Genomic DNA, 23,931 nt, shown 5'->3' on the forward strand with positions numbered 1-23,931 from the left:
TTTTCATCAATATTCCTAACTTAAGGAAATTCATTAGCTTTAAATTTCCTATTGGAAAGCATTACAGGATTTAAAGAATGTTTTTTTTAACTGAAATTCTTTCCTGAAATTCTGTTGTGTTTTAGTATGGGAAATTTTTAAGATAATCGATTTAGTTATGTCAAGGAAAGTTGTTGAAACCGGTACCAGATATGAAAAACTGTTCAAATGTGAACGGGATTAATATCAACCGAATTCGAATTTCATTAATTTGAAGTGCGGAAATTAGTTTTGCTTTTGCAATGTTGTTGGTTTGGAAAGTCTAAATGTTTCAAATGTTGCTGATAAAAAAGCTCCATATGTTATCGTGAAACGATATATACACATCAGGCTTCTGAACATCTCTACAATGTATGATAGATGTCCCGAAAACTTGTTTCTGGCATGTACATGTACCACATTTAGTCTTTATCAACCATAGTATCCCAACAGTTTAGTATTGCTGAGTTAATCTGAAAGTTAAAATGCCTTTTGTCCGTTTTGTTCTGTATTTGTTTTTGTTTTTGTTTTTTTTTGTTTTGTTTTGTTTTTTTATTTATTTATTTATTTTTTTTGTTTTTTGTTTTTTTGTTTTTTTTTTGTTTTTGTTTTTTTTGTACTTAAGATCAAAATGTCATTATCACTCTTCGATGACCTATCTATCCTTCGTTTGTCTAAATAAAGAGGTATTTGGCAAGTGATGTGCAAAAGGCACCTAATACCAGAGGACGTCTATGCTGATAAATCGTTTCAAGCTACTGTATTGCATTTACGAGATCTGAACATTATATTCGGGATACATTAGCAAGATTCTATCTCGTGATTAAGCGATATGAACACCTTTTAGTGTGCTCCCCATAACCACTGAATATGGCTTATTATACATTAAACACCATGGTTCTGCAAGATTTGTCGTCTAAGATAGCAGACCACAAAGACTGTCTGGGCATGGTGATCTTTTTGTTTTTTTTTCTGTTTTTTTTTGTTAAGCAAATAACTCCTGTATTATGATATGCATGAAAAAGGAAAAATAAATGTACACTGTATATAATTGGTATATTCATTATGAAGTAGTACACACAGGTTTCATATTTGTTAAAACTAAAATAAATAAATTGGTTCCATATTTTAAATGTTAATGGTATTCACAGTTCTGAAAAACATAGAAAAAATAAGTACATTTATACTTCAGAGCTGTATTATAATTGCAAATGCTGTATAGATTACAAATATATACACTTAAGTATAAGTAATATATAGGGTTAACGGGCTATGTTTACATATCTAAAACATGTGCCGTATGTACACTGTTATTTAATGAGAAAGGTAGTTTTAATAGTATAACAAAGTTGATTATGGGAAACAAGTTGACGTCGGACGCAAGTCGGAGCATCGCTTAAGGTCTCTGCTTGTTTTTTACGCAAGGTGAATCACATGTATCACCATTCAGCTCTAAGGGGGGAATAAAGTTATGGCGATTTTTAAGAAGATGGATGTCACTTAAGAAAGATTATATGAAATATGAAGGACTTTCATTTCCAATGCTGTTTATACATGTATATTGTGATTGGTAGGGATGTCATACCTACGAGTACAGGTATTAATATTATGGCTTAAAGGGTTATGCTTGAAGAGTTCATTGATTGACCTTAGATTCCCTAAATACTCTATCTTTTTAAAAACTCCAAATATTGATAATACGGGACTCCTTGTGAGATTTTGTTATTAGTTACATTGTAATACCTTCCCAAGTTGAGTTTGCCGGGGAATCTCCTCATTTGTACGTATACTTTTGGAAGGACGGTTGATATCGTAGTTGACGGTTTCACGTGAACCTGGACAGAATTACTGGGGAGACGGGAGGCGACCACGCTCCCATCATCATCACTTGTACTGAGGCTGATGATTTTTCTTTGAAAAGCGACGGTGATTTCCGGCACTTCAGTGGATGGACAAAACAGGACAGCTGTAAAATAAAGATAGAATGCAAATATCATTATATTGACTATATTATTATAGTATTCTTAACTGTCGAGAACACACAAATTGTTCATAGGGGTCAGGAAATAGTCAATAGGGTTTCACCATTAAACGCGAAAAAAATGCACTGTACAGACCCCTCATTACTAATAGGGTAAAGCTACGGTTTTCGTCAGCCGGTGGATAAAAAAAGTAAGTTACAAAATCGGTACTCGTTGCTGTTTGCTATACATTCAGTTTAGAAGTTTCCTGTTCTCAGTATTATGTCACTTGTTAGATTTTAGTGTGATGACGCTATCTATAAGCTTTCTTCAATAACTACACGTCCGTGGACATCGTCTGCGAACGGACTTGTACTGTTAAATCTTCCAGTTGCTTATTAACATAGCAATAAGGGTGATTTTGTACTTAAATCCTACGAGGTATGGTCAGGCGATGGGGATTCCAATCATCCCGTCATGTCGCCCGAGCGATGTTGCTGCGGGAGCGATCTCGTGGCGACATCGCTCCAGTGGCGACATCGCTCCCGCAGCGACATCCCGGCGAGATCGCTCCTGCGACAATGACGTGAGCCAATGGGATTAACGATACGTGTGCCGATGTTTTTTGACCGCTAGAAGTCTGGACGATCGGTAGATTTTGTTGAGACTTACATTACATACAAGTGTTCATTATTCCAAGGAAAACGTAAGTCTCGCATTCGAAGTGATACGTTTCTCAGTGATCACCATACGTAAACCTCAAGAGAGAAATCCGGGTACATTGTAGTCTACGGAACTTGCTTAACATCTTGCACACGTGTTTTTGCCTATGGTTGTTTTTGTCCGTAATATACACGTCTCTGGTTATTGTTTGAAGAAAATCAAAGAGGTATGGCGCACATTGGCCTGTTTCGATCTAACAGTGACCGTTTTCAAAATAAAAAATATACATGTTTAAAACTCAGTTTTTGAATACAAACCTTAAATCTATAACATATACAAATTATTATTTGCGAAAATTGTGTTTGTTCATTGCAATGGATATTTCATCAAATGAGCTTAAAGTTGCATCATCGAGCTATTTGCAACTTTCGAGAGGGGGGGGGGGGGGGGGGGGGGGGTCCCGCATTCGTATCATTTTTTGACAAAGAGCGCATCGGAAGACCAACTTTTACAATGCCTTATTTTATTCCATGTACCAAAATACAACTAAAATCCTGTGTTGATAAAATATTCTAAATTTAGCATTAGCTAGACTGACTATAAGTGATAACATAAACTTCGCGTTGCCGTAAGATTGTTTAGCAACCCGAAGGTTCGGAGTTCGAATCACCAATATGTATCATATTCATATTTTGTTATATTTCTAAAAATAATACCATTTGATTTTTTTTTTATTGTATTTGAAAGATATTTTCAGCTATAAATGCATATTTGATATAAAATATTTAGTATAAAGATAGAAATGTTGAGATAAAAAAAATCACTTAGATTAAAAAAAAAGCCTGAGTGAAATCATAAACGATTTAATCCGTATCATTCAAAGTAATATGTAAATGAAATGCGGCTTCGACAACAGGCATATAATTATTACATGGATGAGTAGTGTAAAATTTCTATCTAACATGTCAATTTAACTTTATGCCATACGGTATTGATTGTCTACATACATGTAATCCGTTCACAACACAGCGCGCCAATTGACCATGACGATCTATTTTGGTACTGTGGGAATCACTGTGGTCACTTGATATTTTTCGGCACAGCCATATACTTTTCTTTTGGCCCCGGATATGACGCGACAGGTGGCGTAACTGGTCAAGATGAAGTATGTGATTGGCCAATGTAGCGGTAAATGCAAAATGCAGATTTACAGTTAAAAACGAAACAAAGTTAAGATTGAAACTGATACAATTTTGTTATCCGTGCTAAAACACATTAGTTCTTTAATTTATTTCACCATCAGTTTGACATTATAACGACCAGAATTAAAACGATGCCGTTTATCTTTATTTAAAGATATTTCTTGTTTACCTGTATTTTTAGCCCAGACTATCGCTGCACGTGGCCTAGGTCAGAATAGGCGGGAAACGGCCATACCTCTTCTATCTTCATCGCTATATCTTATCATGATTTTGTCTTTGAATTTTTGTAGTGAGTTTCATCGACTGTACAATCATGTGAACATCAGATAGTTTCAAAATCCACGGCCTATAGATATTGTGTTTTTATTACTATCCTTATTTATGTGTCCATCAGGGGCGCCTCTTGCGTGTCTATAATATCAAGGACATACACGTTGTACATGTATATTATCAAAATCCGTGCTAATATTCTCCAAACAATAGTGGCTAATCAGTTTAATCAGAGACGTATATATCACATATGCTGTATACATCTGTGTTTAATTACTTTATTATCAGATAGAAATCGTCATAACACTTACCATTTTAACAACCTAGTACATAATTGATTATGTGAGATATCGAACATTGTTGTAAAGGATAATCGATTACAGATGATTTGCCTTGTTGATCAGTTCTCGTCAGCAAAGAGATAAATGATGTACGGACTGAAGATTGGAGTAATATGTTGTATATATATTGTTAAAAGGAAATTGTCAAAAGAAATACAATTTAAACTATATAGACCACAAAATTATTGTGTGTGTATAATCCAATAAGCTCCCTGTATTGTGAGAAAAACAATACATTAGTGTCATCTCTCATGTATACCCCTGGTATGTGATAAAAATATCAACAAACAAATAATTTTTTAAATATCGTAATTAATCATAAGGATAAAATGGAAGTTTTTCCATTCCCCTTTATTTGGGGATTAAAACGAAATAAGGTACTGACCATGGACCTATAATATTATGATCAAGACCTAACGCCCAAAACAATGTGAAATATGTATTTTGTCCTTCTCCTAGCTATTGACCACTCCAGATTATGTAATCATTGAAACTGGTAGGTAACAAAGAGTTGCAGAAGGAAATATGACCCTGTCGTCCATTAAAGGTCATAATCACAAAATGTATGAATGAGATAAATGGTGTATCTTTTTTTTTAAAAGAAACTATCTTCTTTTTTAATTACATGTATGTTTTATGAAGATTATAATGTTGTACCTGGGTCGGTTTCTCATATATATGTGTGTCATTCACATATTTTTTTCTCGTGTACATCAGAGACCTATATACTATAGGTTTCTGTGTACATGTAACATATTTCGCGGTGTTTGATTATCCAAATAAGACTGTGTACGGAGACCACGTGGTTGAAATCGCGTATAGATAAATCCTCTATACACAGTGCAATTATCGTCATCATAGAAATATTTTTACCTGTGGTTAACACCTGTCAATCATAGATTTTACTTACAATAGAGAGTATATCTATCTTGCAGTGGTTTGTTCTCCTTTCGCCCACTTTTTGGAGTTCAAAAGAATTATATAAACACTTGAGAACAATGGCCCACTAATTATAGTCTGTTCTGGGAAAGTCCGTAAATACATGCAGATATTTTATATGCACACACAGTTAGTAGTTGTCTTTGTCCACTTTCCCTCGAGGTTGATGTCCTGGATCGTCTTGGGTAGTTGCGGAGTCTGGGTACGTATGACGCTATAAAGTGACTTCTTGCTGGACTAGAATGTGGGTAGTTGTTGGACAGTGGACAGTGTGTCGTTGTTCCAATTGTTGTTGCGTAGCTTGGTAACCTCTTCATCGTAGATCCTGGGTATGGGCTTTACCTCCTCCACGCAGCGGGTACGGATCGTCTCCATGATCTCCTGGGCGACGATATTTGCATTGTCCTGTGGGTGGTGGTGGGGATGACGGCCACTTTCAGTAGGGATGTTGTTGCGGGTACTCATTGTGGCTGGGCAGTTTTGTACGGTACATCTCCAGTAGGTGCGCTCTCCTCTGTTGTTCTTCACACGGTAAATGAATCCATTGTAGGCGATGTTCTGTCTACCAAACTTGTTGCGAAGAAATAGCACCCGAATCTGTGCATTTGCCATGCTGGTGGTTGATGGGAAATAGTGATAGACTTAGCCATCCGATGTCCTTATATACTAACAAATCAAACAGCTTGGACACTGATCTCAATAGATTAATCGAGTCACCAGCATCAATGAAAGTGACCAACACTTAAGCTGTAAAGTGTATTCATCTCTAATTGCCACCTAGATAAAAGCTTAAATGTTCAATTACAACGCAAATTTAATTTATTGCTGATTCTGTATTCACCATATTAATTAGTGGTCAGTTGATGGACGCAAGCCAACAGATGATAATTAATTAAGTCAATTAGTATCAAGAGAAATACCAGGGATACCAAACCATGTTGGAAAAAAAAAACAGTAGTCTCCACGAGACAAATCATATTAAAGATAAACATATAAAAATATAAATGATAATTAAGTAGATATTATTGAATTAGTTCAATCTTATGTTCTTAGTTCTTCCAAAAGAATGACCTAATATGATTTTGTTTTACAGTATTTAATCACTTAAAACTGTACAGAATCTTAAATATATATACATATTCGTACTATGGCTGTCTTTTGCCAATTTAACTATGAAAATGGTATATGGCATGTAAAAAATAGTTAAATAATGATGAAATGAGATGAATTTACAGTTGTGTACAATACAGGTAAAACCATGTAAAGTGGGAGAATACAGGTAAAATACAGGTAATGTGGGAAAACACAGGTGAAGGTATATATGAAGCAGACTATAATGACTGTCACAACATACCTGCCCCAATGTTATTTTTAAAAAGTGGGCGAAGGAGAACACACCCTTGCAGTGACCCCATCAATTTTTTTTCAAATTCATTTTATTCTCTCTTCACATATTGACATGATGTATAGAGAAAAACATATTTACAATATAATAGATACAATTAAAGTAGTGTTCGTAGTTGATACATGGCATCAGTTTCACTAACAAAATATTTTCATTCTTAATTATCAAGGAGGACAAATCATGTTGTTAATTAATCTGATAAAAATCCACATTTTCATTAGTTTTTTAACATTAGTCATATTCATTAATTTGCTAAATTTATAATATTTGGTGTCATCTGCCAGTTTCAACAATAAATTTATGATTAGTAGTGCGAAATTTACAAAAAGTTACTCTATCTTTATCAGGTAAAATATCTAAATAATTTTCAAAATTACAATTATCCTTAAAAATTCTATAACATATAGCCTTTGAGGAATTGTGTACATCACTCTGCCATTTCTGTAAGTACTGGTCATAACGCCTTAACTTAATAAAATGTTTTAGGCATACTGGATTACATTCAGAAGAATATTTTCTCTCATCCCTACCGGTATCATACTGGTCTGTCCAGGTAAATACACCCATGCTTGCTGTGTGTGTATTACCTCGCTTCCGGTGTAGGATAGCCACGCGCGCGCAATGATACAAAAGTAGGTCGCCGAACCGAAAGTAGATCTATCTATTAAACATTTCAACAATACATTGAATTAAGATATGTAATCAGATAATAATTTTTATTATTTATGATATAAATTATGTTAAAAAAAAAACACGTTCTTTTATTGTTTTTGTATTAATAAAACATGGAACTATATTTTCACGCAAAAGGACATACTAGCTTGGCCGACATCAAGTGATTTGGCTTCGCTTGCAATGACAGGGCTGTTGAAACAACGTTAGACTGTGGAAATGAATGGTTTGGTTTCCTTCGTTTTTAGAACAACAAACGTCGTTTGCATATATGGGGTATGGTAAATCGATTGGCGCTGTTCTTTTTTTATTATATGCAGTAGAAAAAAGTTTGGATTGAGAAAAAATGGCGTCTATCTGAGAAAGCTATCGACAGATAGTGCCTATTTTTGCATATTTTAGGTTGGGGAATGAGAGAAAAATACTCAATCATATGTGGTTCATGTAGGATAGGGATATTTCACCCTCTGGGTCACAAAATGTGGTAAAACCCTCGAAGGAGCCTCGGGTTTTACCACATTTTGTGACCCCTCGGGTGGAATATCCCTATCCTACATGACCACATATGATAGAGTCTTATAGTATATCCCACAAGTAACTCATCCCACATTCATTTAAAATACTTTTAACAAATCTTATGTAAGGAACAGGTTTGTCATCAAAATTATGACAATAACAAAGAAGTTTATACAATTTAATATTAATCTTACTTAATTTAGAATGAGTCAACTGTGACCAATATGTTATTATTCTTGTTTTTACCGTAATTTCTAGTGGAGTTGTACCAAGTTCTCCATATACCATATAATTAGGAGTACTATTTTTAATCCAAGTAATAATTTACAAGATTTTCGGTGGACACGTTCAATTATTTTGAGGTCAGTTAAACCCCAAATCTCGCATCCATACAGTAAAACTGGTTTGACAATCTTATCAAATAAATCATATATACAATGAGTCGATAAGTTGTGTTATCTACCTTTCTTAATAACATCATACATTGCTATAGTAGCCTTTTTGATATTGTATTTTTTCGTTTCATTAAAAGAACCTGTACGACAAAATATCGAGCCGAAATAGGTGAAGTTATCCACGTACTCTATCACCTCATTATTAAATAAAAATTCAATTATATTGTTTCTACGTCTTTTATTAAAAACCATATATTTTGTTTTTCTATATTAACTTTCAATTTCCACTGTTTACAGTATTCGTTAAAAACATCTAGTTGCCATTGCAAGTCAGCTGGAGAGTCTGAAAAAAGTACGGTATCATCAGCATAAAGTAGTATAAAAAGCTTTAAGTAAATATGCAGGTCAGATTCTAATTTAGCACTGATACTTTTTAAACCACGTATGCTATTTTGGGTCATAAATTCCTCTAGATCGTTCAGGTATAGACTGAATAAGAATGAAGATAGATTTTCCCCCTTGTCTTAAACCATTTTCACATGGGAAATAGCTAGAAAACTCACCATTTAAAATTACGTTTGATTTAATGCCTCGATACATATTAAAAAACTATCTTAAACATTTTCCCATTAATTCCACTCATTAACATTTTGTTCCAGAGACCTTTTCGCCACACTTTATCGAAGGCTTTTTCGAAGTCAACAAATATATAATATAACTTGCTTTTCATCATTTGTGTCAAACTAATGAGAGAGTTAAGAACAAAAATATTATCAATCGTCGAATAATTTTTACGGAACCCCGACTGGTTTTCACATATTAGGCCAACATCATCAGAATATTTCTGTAGCCTTTGATTTAGTATACTAGTAAACAACTTCCCCATACAACTAACTATTGTAATCGGCCTATAATTTTTAGGTTGCGTCGGTGAGCCTTTAATTTTAAAATTGGAACAATACTACCTGTAACTCATTTTGCTGGGAAATTGTCACTATTAAATATAATATTAAATAGTTTTACATACAAATCGGTCATTTTCACAGCGGAATGTTTGATATATTCGTTTATAATATTGTCATCAGAGCATGACTTGTTATTTTTCAGTAATCTAATAGCGTTTTCGACCTCATCCTTTGTTATATCAAGATTTAAAAAGTCATCAACACCGTCATCATAACCTACAGGTACATCAGTATTACCATCATCAACACTAGCATTGAGGTCTTTATAAAAATTGAAGAAAACATTTATAGGCATTGTTCCTTTTGGTTTTCTTTTCCCAATCATCTTTCAGTAGCTTCCAATAGTGTCTTGGATTTTTACTTTTCATAACTTTCAACTTTTTACGAATGTCATATCTAAAATTTTTAATACTTTTATTCATAGTATATTTATAAGCTTTTACAGATTCTTTATAATTATTTTGAAAATACTCGTTTCGATGCCGTCTGTACTGGCCTTTACACCGTCTGTATATTTTTCTTGCATTTTTACAATTAAAATCAAACCTGGGTTTCTTGGAAGCAACTGATTTCTGCTTATTTACATTGTATACATTAGTGCCAAGTGAGGTTTTAGCTGCATGCAATAATATATTACAACAGTTATCAATCAACTGATCAACGTTAAGTTCATTAATATCATTACGGTTATCAATTAAGTCAGCGACATGTTTGATTGAATCATCATCAATATTATTGACAAAATCAACTGCTTTCGAAGAGTTCCATTTATTAATTCCTTCCTCCACTATTGAGGGTTGATCATACACATCATTTGTATTTAAAATATAAGGAAATTGTAGGGTTAATGATATTGGACAATGAGCATCGGACAATAGGGAATTTAAGTCTAAGATTTCAAATTCACCGACATTTTTAACAAGTCTTGATGAACAAAGTACATAATCAACAACACTAGTCGTTTTTACATGTAAGTTTACCAACACTTCTGTCACAGCCTGTTCGACCGTTACAAATGAAAAGGTCATTATATTTACAAAAATCTATTAACCTATTACCTGAATTATTCTTTTTATCATCACAGTTTGATCTATATTTGAGAAAAGTAAAATCATTAAAAACGTCAGTACCCTTAGTGTCATTTAGAATTTCAGCTGAAAAGTCATCATTATTTTCTATTTCACGTGCATCAATAAAATCATTTCGTCAGTCCGTACATTAAAATCACCTAGGATACAAACATAATCACAATTATTTGAAAAATGTAAATACTCATTTTCAAGTTCTGAATATGGGTCACCTATATGATACTTTGAATTTTCAGGTGGTATATAGACTATACCAAACAGCAAATCTTCATCAGAATGACAAATGTTACCATTTATCTTAAACCAACTGACATACTTACTATCACTTTCTATAGTATTGATATAGTTTTCCATGCCACACTTAAAGGCAAGCGTTATTCCACCAGCCTTGACTTTTCTTATTTGAAAACGATTTTTCATGTTAATTACAAAACCAGGTAAATTAATAACATCTAAATCATCAGTTTTTGTTTCACATAGACATACAATTGTAATATATCAAAATTATTTACATGATCAAGAAAGTCTGGGTATTGCATTCTTCTCAATATACCACCTACATTTAAAACTAATATTTTTGTGTCATGAACTTTATAAGAGTCCACACGTGAGTCTGTATTGCCATTACTGACAAAAGAACGTGTACATGTGCGGTCAGCTCGGGCTTGCCCTCCGGAGTGTTCCTATTGTGAGCTCGAGTGTTCACGTCTACGTTTTCTGGTCTGTTTACTTGGTGTATTCGATGTTTGATTTGGGGTCACGGGGTTCACATATAACTGTCCATCAATAAATAATTTGTCTCTCAGTAAAACTGCTTTCTTCCAATCTTTTTTTGCTCGTTTTTGGACCGGATACAGCCTCTTTCTGATATCTTCAATTTCCTTTGGGTATTGTTCGTTTATTCCAAATTGGGTTCCCTTTAATTTCACTGCATTTTTTTCACATTTGTTAGATCTCTGTAATGGACGAACTTAGCTATGATGGAGCGTGGCCTCCCACCCCTGGTGCTACCCTTGTTTTCAATGCGATGTACATTTGCCATGGGGATATCACAGGCATTTTTCAATTTTTCAAATTTTCATGTATAAATATTTTTACAGTTTCCTCACAGTTTTCACTATTGTCATTTTGGACCCACACTTTTTCTTGGATACCCGAAAATATAAGGTTATATTTCATGCTCCTACATTGAGCCTCTAGTGCCTTTTCCTTCATTTCCTCCATCGAAACTCTCATATCGTCAAGTTCATCGAAAGTTTCATGATCGGTTTTGTCCAATGAGTCAATATCCTTTTAAATGTTCACGGCATTCCGCCTAATGGTATCATTTGCTGCCTTACTTTGTCCATGGTATAACTAGTGCCTTGCATGTCACTTTCTATAGCCAGAATTCTTTTATTTGCCACCACCAGCTCATATTCAGTTTGTTCAAAACGTAAGGTCAAGGAACCAAGTTTTTCATTAATTTCTTCCAAATTTGCAGTATTTTTTTCTATAGCGGTCAGACGAGTGTTCACCTCATTAATCATTTTCATCATGCTCTTCATCATTTCTGTCATATTTTGTTCTTCATATAGAGTCTCTCTACATCGGACCCCTACGGTTTTCTGTACCTTTGGGCAAAATCTTGTTACAGAAGGATTTTAGCCCGTGGTTCATGTTAAATAGATTACCTGTACCTCACTTCCTACATGTAGGTCTTTTAAGAATAGTACACTCGTCCCTTTTTTGAATTTTGAACCCGTAATAGTGGACTTATAACCCGTTTAGTTAACAAATGAATAAAACGTTAATTTCCGTATGCGATGTTAGGTCTTAATGATAAAATTATTTCTGATTCAGGTTCGTTATTTGTATTGTTGACAGCTATATATTATGATATTTACGATATTTACGTATTGGTTTGATGGTTGTAACTTGCCCAGTCATCCCTTGAGGTCAAATTTGTATACGTTGATGCTACATTTGTATTTCAACTTATATTCGTCAAAAAATTATATCTATTTGTGTACGTCGAAAAATGTCTCCGGGCTGAAAACTGGTTATAGTAATATAAATGGAAACATATAAGCTTGATAATAATTAAATTAATTTCATCAAATAATTGACAAGCCGTTTTTGAACGTTCGATAAAAGGAGAAACTTTTGCTAATTGAAAACAGACACGTTAAAATAGATAAATCAAAATACAAATTACACATCTCAACAATCAGTGTTCAAGTTTTATTTTAATAAGTAATAACAAATAGCCGCGATAACAGCTACTGCAAAACATATACATTTTGTTTGTTTTTCTTTTCTGTAAATATATGTGAACTTGATATTTGGAAATTATGCATTAATGGCTTGGGCAACCTTCTTATACTTCCTAGCATAAGAGCGTATTACAACCAATTAATTAGAAAAGTAAATTGATATAGATACTGAAAAAAGTGTATGCATCTGTTGGAGATGACTGACATTTCAGTTTACATTATGACACACCATAATCAGGCACAACCTGTTATAGCTCCGCCCTCTCCGATCTGTTGCCACAGGTGTGATTGACATGTCAAGTCGATTTCACAAAGGTGATGTCACTGCATAACAACAGACGTAAACTCGTTTGTTGCCGTACATGAATAATGATATTTGATAAATTGAGGCACAGTCGACAAGTACAGTACATGTTCAATCCAAAGTCATGCGCGAAGTCAAGTTTTTTTGCATGTGTATGCAGAGAAATGAAATGAGGGGTGGGTACTGCATAATGATATACACTGTACAGTTAAGTGTTTGGACAATTTAAGTCCGTCATTTAACCTTGTATTTAAGTCGCGTTAACGTAACACTACGTTTTGGGATGGGTATAATTTATTTATACATTTAGGCATCAAAGTACAGTTGAAGTTATAAACGTTTCGAAGAAATATTGATATCAAATTTCAGCTGTCAAAATCCAATGTGACCTTCTGTCGGACATTTTTTTTTTTTTTTTAATGGTTCTTGCAGGGCGAATTTTTCTTTGTCCCATTTTAACCGACCGATTGGTTGCGTTTCCTGCTCTATAATGACTAGTTATATCAATTAACGGGTTCGATTAGAACCATCACCTATTGACAGCATGATGTGCATGCACTGTTATGTCAGAATAAGTGGATTTGGGGCTAAATTGACAAAAAAAAAATAACCAGAATAAGTTGAGCAATAAACGATTAAAAATTGGGTCATATTATACCTCGTCTTATTTGAAATTATGTGAAAAACATATTTTAAGAATGTAGCTTTTTAGATTTATTTAATAGTCAAGAATTATCAAGAATAAATTGGCTGCAAATTATAAAATATTTTATAAACTTAAGGCAATTTATTTTAGCCAACTGCAGAAAATAATATTTTACTTCCTCTACAGGAATCAATATAAATTATAGAATCTACAAGACGGAACTCTGTTTAGAGATTAAGATAATTATTTACAGGAACTCCCTCCCAAATTAGCCCAATCTTACTGTAAATTTAGAACATTTGGGTAATTCGAAAGTGGTAGATGGTCTAATATACCGCTTGCATATTAGAATTTGCACTTTATGTAACTTAGGAGAAATAGGCGACCAGTTTCATTATTTATTCAACTGTGATCAACACTTTTTACTCAATAGTAGGGGGGTGGGGGTATGTTATTTTTTATTTATTTATCTTTTTTGATGTCTCGATTATGAAAATAATAAACCTTTCAATTTGGCAAATTTTATGTTATCTTGCGTTGATAAATTGATCTTATCCATACCTGTCATAAAATGGTCTGTATTATTTATGTCAGCATTAATACTAGTACGTTAGTTAATGTACATGCATATGCATGCTTTGAAAGGTCTACTAATGCTCTTTTGATATAATATTTCATTAAATATAAGCTATTAAGTCACTTGTTGTATAAATGTTTCTGGATTTGTATCAGTGAGAGCATTGTTCTATATATGTATAACAATAACATCACTAAATATAATTATCAATAACAAAAAATTCAATTGCCAAAATCCTATATGTTTTAGACTCGTTGATGACCATTTGTTATTCGCAAGATTTCAAGGATACTGTCTCATCCTGTGAGGAAGCACCTGGTTTGAAGACTGTTTTCTGTGGTTTCTATATGATTTTACCGCTTTCAATATACCCATTTAAAAAAAATTAAACACGTTCATTCGATTATTATTCCCTGCAATAATAGTGTACTTAGATTTTCGATGTGCAGGCAACTGCATATTTGCTTGCGTGGCAGCTACGCGCCTGAAAGTCGTGGAGAATCGATACCAAATTCAGACTCTGCAGTTCGTCAATACAGACCGCAGAGTAAGGGGTCATGTGATAATTTACTAATGTCATGTTTCATATCATTAACTTATAAAAAAAAAGACACGATGATGACTTGAACATTGTAATTTGCAGACATCTGTCGCGGGCCGTATATTCAATTCTGTACCATTTTCGTTGTTTAATTTTCATTATAAGCTACACAAAATATGTTATCGAACATAAATATGATATGCAGTTACTAAAACACATAATATCGAAAGTATCATTTTTAATGTTAATTTATATATAACGTATGTGGGCCTCTCAGAGTTCACATTTACAGCGCCATATGTCAGCAAAAGTGTTTTCCTGGTCGTGAAATCTTGCCAGCTTCAACATGGATTGAACGACACGGAGTTAAGAGGTAGCATTGGTGTGTTAAAGTCACGACAATTCAATGAACGTTTATAGCGAAAAAGTTACCACTTGCCTTGAGTACGATTATCTATCTATGAAAGATTGAAAACGAAACCGGTATTCGTGGAAGTCATATTACAGTAAAGTCGTCAATATTCCGTACTGACCTATGCGTTAATTGTTTGCATATTTACACACACTCTACTGAAGACTACGGAACGCCAGAGCTGTCTTATGTGATCAAATATGATTATATTCGGTGGTTATGTCTTTATATGCTGTAGTCAAAAAGTTCCGGGTTTTGTCATCATCATACAGACGTTTGCACATAGTATAATGAAGTTTGCACAACATATAAGGAAGTTTGCACAAGCATATAAGGAAGTTTGCACAGCTATATAAGAAAGTTTGCACCGAATATAAAGTTTCATTTTAACTACCGAATATAAAGGGAAACGCACCGAATATAAGGACATATCTACCGAATATCAGGACATACATGTACCTACCGAATATAAGGACATATCTACCGAATATAAGGACATATCTACCGAATATAAGGCCATATCTACCGAATATAAGGACATAACTACCGAATATAAGGACATATCTACCTAATATAAGGACATAACTACCGAATATAAGGACATATCTACCGAATATAAGGACATACCTACAGAATATAAGGACATATCTACCAAATATAAGGACATGTGTACCGAATATAAGGACATAACTACCGAATATAAGGACATAACTACCGAATATAAGGACATTTCTACCGAATATAATGACATATCTACCGAATATAAGGACATAACTACCGAATATAAGGACATGTATACCGAGTATAATGATATATATACCGAATTTAAGGACATGTGTACCGAATATAAAGACATATCTACCAAATATAAGGACATGTCTACCGAATATAAAGACGTATCTACCGAATATAAGGACATAACTACGGAATATAATGACATATCTACCGAATATAAGGACATACCTACCGAATATAAGGCCATATCTACCGAATATAAGGACATATCTACCGAATATAAGGCCATATCTACCGAATATAAGGACATAACTACCGAATATAATGACATATCTACCGAATATAAGGACATAACTACCGAATATAAGGACATGTATACCGAGTATAAGGACATGTCTACCGAATATAAGGACATAACTACCGAATATAAGGCCATATCTACCGAATATAAGGACATAACTACCGAATATAATGACATATCTACCGAATATAAGGACATAACTACCGAATATAAGGACATGTATACCGAGTATAATGATATATATACCGAATATAAGGACATGTCTACCGAATATAAAGACGTATCTACCGAATATAAGGACATATCTACCGAATATAAGGACATACCTACCGAATATAAGGATATATTTACATCCTGTGTTGCATTTGTCTATATGTCGTTAGTAAATTAAATTGTATTCATGAGACTGTATACTACAATTTACAGTGATTCGGTCAGTGGAGGAATATTACAGCTCAAGGTGTTGTAGGTTTAACAATGGCCGCCAGTTACTTTTGGCCTAGAGATCGTTCGAATGCTAGCATTTATTAACAGAAGCCACAACAAAAAATAAAGCAATGTCACAAATTATGAGAGTATAATTTTATAATACTAAAAATGTAGTCAACACGAAATTACTATAAGCGCCATTCTTGATCTATACGAAATGTCGTCACACTCACAGGGGCTCGTTTCCAAATTTTCAGAAATGAAAGACACAACAACATTAAAAGTCAAGTATTTATAAAAAAAAAAAAAAATCTTGTAAAAAAAATCGGGAGTATCGACATAGTTTCCGGTTGTGTATGTATATGCCTACTGGATTTTAGTTTTGTGATTATTCACTGATAGCAAAGGCCTACCTTACAAAATCGAGCCCCTGTGAAGTTGAAAATCGTCTGCTAAGTTAGCGACACTGATGTGACCGGTTAGACTGGAATCTGTTTCCAACGAAATATCCTTGGAATCGTTTTCACCTACTATCAAGACAACTTTCATTAAGAATTAAGAGCTGTTATTCTTCTGAAAATAACGTAAATCCAGTCAATACCAGAAACATAAGTGTTTCCGAGGAATCGAGTCTGTCCTGTGCAATGCCCGTTCAACGCCGCATCACTTCTAAATGTTAATCGTACATCATTGCGCATAAAAATGGTTTCGATTTTAAACAATCAGAAATTATGTAATTATGAACAATTTGACGATACCTACACACGTATATGAACTATAAAATAAAGCCAAATTTGTGCAAAAACCACTTTATGTGTTTGCTATTAATAACGTCATGAGGGACTATATCATTTCTTCTGGAAATTTCGCTGTTCCGGTATTTGAACTTGATGACGTCAGTGATAGGGTAAGCGGCAAATTTAAACGCGTCATAACCTACAGTAAATAAAAAATCTTTATAAATGTAAATAATATGAAACAGGCAATGCCTGAAAAGAGCGAAGCTAGCTAGTATGCCAATGTAAACATAAAAATATAGTGATAAACGTTTCGCTGTTTAATAACGAGAAAGTAATAATAACCGGAAACCAGAATGACTTTTCTGAAGATGCTATTTCTCAGAAACTTGTGAAATGCTTTGTAGTATGTAGATCTATGGTCAATATCAACATGCAAAGGATTTTATGAATTTGCAGGAATGTTTGTGAATTGGTTATCTCCATTGCTTTGTGCTGACTTTCAAAACCCAACATTTTTTTTTTATTTTCTGTTTGGGGTTGACCATTTGGAGTTGTTGTCGCCCTTGGTTTTGCATAGTACAGTATGTGTGATCATTACCAGAGACATGTGTGATCATTACCAGAGATATGTGTGATCATTACCAGAGACATGTGTAATCATTACCAGAGACATGTGTGATCATTACCAGAGACATGTGTGATCATTACCAGAGACATATGAATGATTTATTGCATATTATGTGTTTATATACCAGACATTTATCTCTGTATATACCAAAAATGAGAGTTTTCTAAACAGCAGTTCAACTGTAGGTATATGGCCCCATGTAGTTGAAGGATCAAAGCATGACATTGAATACATGCCAATTATTTCCATTGCTTCATTTCAACTATACTTTTATGTGAATGTCCAAATGAATTGCTGCTGCTTTCACTTCAGAAAGTGTAGCCCAACCATTATTGAATAGTGTACAATCTATGCGTCCTGTATGTGGAATTAGAAATTGATGTGTTTTGAACCAATTTTAATATTTTTTTTAAATCTTCCCAGAAAATCCAGTTTTTATACATATCTGTACAGATGTACTTTCTCAGTCTTTGAGAAAAATCACCATGTGATGATCATGTAATGATAAACATAAAATTGCATCACTTCAACACCAATGGTGAACATGTAAACTTGATTCACAGGAGCATATCTAGTCTTCTATTTAAAAATAAATACATTTTGTAGCCAGAAATAGCTATATGTTAATTTATATAGGTATTTCTAGCTATTTTTTTAATATAAGACAAGACATGTCCCTGTGGTTGATTAGAGGAACAATTGTTATGTTCCAATGTAGACAGAGCTATAACCAAGAAACTGGACTGTTAATTGTCTTTGATTATTTCCCCTTATTAGCCTTGATACAAAGTAGAATAATCAGTGAGCTTAAATGAGTAATTTCAAATATGTAATACCCAAACCTGTATAGTAATCAAAACTATAAAGTGCAGTACAGTACAATACAGGTCTGACAATGTTATGTCTAGTTATAACCAGAAGTGGATCCAGGATGGATACAAAATCTAGACAACAGTTACAATTCAGGATGTCAATCGATTTTATTTCTGATTAATTATATCACTATCAATATAACACTTGAGAAAGATGTAGTATTTTGTTGTTCATGGTGCAAATTCAGCAGCTCATATCTATGTAGTTGTTGTTCTAGCCTCTTTATTTCATCTGCTGCTGACACAACTTCCAAAGCTGTATCTGAAAAAATACAATAGTTACAAATGTTTTTTTTTCTTCATATTTTTCATTTAATGACAACACTCTTAAGCTAAAGCTTTCATTTTTTCTACATGTCCGGAGTATGCTTTACACTATCTCAACAAATAGGATGTATATATTCTATGTATGTGCTGTTCCCACCCTATACATTAAGTCTTTTGACATGCTTGCTGTTTACTTTATAGACAAGAAAATAGAAAACCTATGTACATACATTTTACATGTATTTTAATTGGTAAATTAGAAAGCTCAGGATTCATATCAGGCAAGGTCATGGATGTTAGAATACTCAGGGGGTTGGGTCGGATAAGATATTTTTACTGATGGTGGATAAGGTCATGGATTGATAACACTCAGGGATTAGAATAGACAGTTTCAAAATTTCACTTGTATTATATTTTAGTTACCGATGTTTATTATAGAGGAAGGAAAATCAGTCAAGCTGTCACATCATTATGTTTGACTGGTTTATAGATTCAAATGTGGTTTATTAAATATTTAGTTATAGAATATTTTCATTTTCACTCAATGCCAATATGATAATCAACAGGAAAGTGTTTCATTAAAAAATATCACATTATCATTAGATATCCCAAATATTAGTGCCAAATGGAGGCATTCCAGTAATATACACATTTCATGTGGCAGTACATTTAGTAATCTGTGAGGGGAAAATAAGGTGTGAATCAGATGTAATTTTGCAACATTGATATTGTTGGTAACAGTAACATAGCTGGTAACTACAATGTAAACTTAATGTCTCTACCAACCTTATGTATATACTGTGTTCTATAGTAGAATTAGAAATACAGTAAGATTTGAGAGATCATCATTTTTTAATTAAAACTGGTATTGGGCACCATTGAAAATTAATAGCTAATGCATTTGATATAACCACATGGACATGTCTCGTCATATATTTTAAAAATAGCCAGAAATACTTATATATAAAGTCTTTATATGGGTATATCTGGCTATTTTTTTTTAAAATAAGGCTAGACATGCCCCTGTGGTATAAGTTAACAGTAATAAAAGCATGCATACATGATGAGTGTGTTTCAAATGGTATCAGATAGCCCGAGTTTCCTCTGGCCCTAACACTACACCAGACATACATATCAGACTGCAGTATAACGTTAGGCAAACCTTACCACGAGAAAGTGAAAGTACACTGTTGATGACTAAATACATGAAGACAAGATTCCAAACTTTCGCAGTAAATACATGTACTACACATACATGTACTTCGTTACACTAGTCTTGCTGTACAGTACACAGCGATGACATTACCTTGTAGCTTCTACTTTCGTTTTGACATGGTTTTGTACGCCTTCACCCACCTCCAGCTCATTTTTATATCGCTTTTACTTACGTTTTAGGTTCCATAAATTGTAGAATATACAACACCGCCCTCCAATCTATCAGGGTATCGGCCGTAACTGTTGCCAGTTCCCCACGAGCACGTTTTTACCATTTTCTGTTTACATATGTATTCTCGCGGTGTTCAACTGAGGTCCGACAAATTGACGGAGGTAATGGCGGACAATCGACCTCGCGATCTGATTGGCTAGATTTATATAGCAACCACGTTGCCTAGGAACGACATATAAAAATAATAAAAAATACAAAAATAATTAGTCAACATTATGAACACACCAACTGGATTTACGTAACGTTCGACTTTTTATAGAGTTTCTGCAGACAACTGGAGCGGGTTGCACATCGCTCTCTTCCGGCAGAAAATTTTCAGGCTGTACCATCCCGTACGACGTTATGCGAAGCTGGACTAGAATACTGTACATACGTGCACGTTAACGGTAGGGAGCTTCGCTCGGGCAGCTTCGCTGCCCGAAGAGCTTCGCTCTTATAAGCACTGAACTGTTACCAAATGGTAGTATACAGTCGATAGGAATACAATTTGGGTGACAGATAAATATTTCATGTCGCCCTAACGGGCGACATTCTATTTATCTGTCATCCAAATTGTATTCATATCGACTGTATACTACCATTTGGTAACAGTTCAATGCTTAAGTGTCTACCGCATACAAAGACATAACCACCGAATATAAAGCAAAAAGCACCGCATATAAGGGCATAACTACAGCATATACAGACATAACCACCGAATATAATCATATTTGATCACTTAAGACAGCTGTGGCGTTCCATAAAAGACTGTTTCTAGAAAAATAAGTAGGTGTACTGGTAGCCTAGACTTAAACTTAATCCATTTCGCCCGTCCTCGGAGGTTGTCGAGCGGATCCTCCGCGAACTCACTGCTAGCACCCCGTGAACAACCCGCGACTACGAACGACAGGGATTATTTGTTTCCCTCCTGTAGCGTTTGAGTACCGAATCACCATCCCAGTACTGTAACTGTTGGAGATATTGTTTTATTCAGCTTCTTCCGTATATTTTAACAAAACAAAATAGCAAATTAGCAGTAAGTCCATTGTTGACCTGTTTGATCATAATTTAGGTGATATACGAGGTGAACTTTTGTAACAGCCAACAGGTAGTTATTACTACTCAAGTCACTCCGAACGAAGTCCGGTCACTTGTTATTGTTCCGTTTCTTACTTATATTTCTTATTATTATTATCATTATGCTTTCCACCATGTTTTCGGTCGCGGCATATCTCAATTACTTTTTGATTCAATTACATGTATAACCAAACTTCACACACATAATCAGTATGATGTATAGTTGTGCAATGTGTTCTTTTTCTAGGTAGACCATCCAGAAGGCTGCCGTGGCCGCTGATTGGCTGAAATTATATCCAGCAATAAGCCTTGTTTTTATGAATCGCAATGAAACTTTGGTTGACAATTAAACAGGAAATTCAAATCCGGTCAGGGCACGAGTCATAAAGTTTCTTCCTTCGTCATTTGTGTTACTATGTTATATATCAAATAATTAACACAATGTATCATATGCACTATGTGTTAGTGATCCGAATGTAAATATTCGAATTTCCAGTCGTAGTTGTACTGTGATGAAAATTTATAATATGCGTACAATTCGCATCCATGTATGTAAATACATTGCGATCCAGTTATTCATTCATCTAATAACCGACTTGACACTACGATCATGTCAGGGTATCGGTTTTGGACCCAATGAAGTTGTGTAGCTCAATCATTTTTCTTTCGCGACGAAAAGCAAATAAGCTTCCTAAAACCAGCATAAGGGGTCCTCTATTTCGGTCCAAATAAGGTAGAATCAAATACTTTTCATAGATGGAAGGGTCCTAGGGCTCTTTACCAAAATTGTAAATTTCATGATCCTTATGTCTCAAGGTTGCCCCTGGGGAGGGGGTAAACTTTACTATAGTATATATATAGGGAACTCACATTTTTGAATATCATTTGTTTCATTTCTACTGTGGAATTCATTCGTAATTGGTTAACATTATCAGCGATGCATGGCAGTTTGATGATATGCACATGTTGGTCCTGACTGACCCCCAGTGGATGATGGTCGGGTTAAAAAGTGCGAAATTGGCAAAGTATTTCCAAACTCAGATGACCGTTTACATCGTATTCCATGCTTACTGATGTTCTACATTACATTCCGTCTTTATTAAGTTCCCATAGCATCCCGTTTTGATTGATGTTCCTATATCATATCGTACGTGTTTATTGCTGTTCCCATCACATCCCATGTTGATTGCTGTTCCCATAGCATCCCGTGTTAATTGATGTTCCCATATCATCCCGTGTTAATTGATGTTCCCATAGCATCCCGTGTTAATTGATGTTTCCATAGCATCCCATTTTGATGGTTTTTACCATAGCATACCGTGTTGATTAATGTTCCCATAGCATCCCGTTTTTATTGATGTTCCTACATCATATCGTACTGGTTTATTGATTAAAATTGCAAAATATCCGAGTTCGAGTTGTATATCCTGCAACAATACACGAGTCAAAGTTGATTATTTCTATTCTACCATGTACTGTTTAGTTCTGAGATCGACCTCTTTCTAATAGAAAAACAGCAAAGAAACCCCGAGAAAACCTTGTCATTTATTTTTTGAGTATTGCATTATTTGTTGATGAAATATACAGGCAATACAATACTACGATCAAAAGCATCAATCATATGGCATTGATTTTGAAAATTAAAAAAAGGATAAAAAAAGAAGAAGAAAAGAAAAGAAAAAAGGGGCCTCCGTAGGATTCGAACTCGTGTCGTGATAAAAATATATTGAATGACTAACCCATTAGCCCAATCGGCTATAGTAACCTTTTATAAAAAGGGTGAATATTAGATATATAAAATTGTAACAGCCGTGACTCACGACACCGTGTATTATTGGCACGAGCGTGTATTATTGGCACGATCGTGGGTTATTGGAAAATAATACATGGTTTTAAACCAATCAAAACTGGCGTTGCATAGCAAACATGGTAGAATCCCATATCATACCGTTTTAATTGATGTTCCCATAGTATCCCGTTTTGATTGATGTTCCCATAGTATCCCGTTTTAATTGATGTTCCCATAGCATCCCGTGTTAGTTGATGTTACCATATCATCCCGTGGTAATTGATGTTCCCACAGCAACCCGTTTTGATTGATGTTCCCGTATAATCCGGTGTTAATTGATGTTCTAATATCATCCCCTGTTGATTGATGTTCCCATGGCGTACCGTGTTAGTTGATGTTACCATATCATCCCGTGGTAATTGATGTTCCCACAGCAACCCGTTTTGATTGATGTTCCCATATAATCCGGTGTTAATTGATGTTCCCACAGCAACCCG

General features: G+C 34.3%; 1 protein-coding gene across 1 annotated transcript in view; it reads right to left on the bottom strand.

The window, feature by feature from the left end:
* LOC117343986 overlaps positions 1-23,931 on the bottom strand; it is a 45,794-nt gene that overhangs the window by 12,486 nt on the left and 9,377 nt on the right. Inside the window, exon 2 of the mRNA XM_033906580.1 lies at positions 1,762-1,984. Within this exon, the coding sequence (XP_033762471.1) occupies positions 1,762-1,984 (223 nt within the window). The remainder of the gene's footprint in view (positions 1-1,761; positions 1,985-23,931) is intronic.

The sequence above is a fragment of the Pecten maximus genome, chromosome 15, assembly GCF_902652985.1.
Source record: "Pecten maximus chromosome 15, xPecMax1.1, whole genome shotgun sequence".
In the NCBI taxonomy this organism is placed as follows: Eukaryota; Metazoa; Mollusca; class Bivalvia; order Pectinida; family Pectinidae; genus Pecten; species Pecten maximus.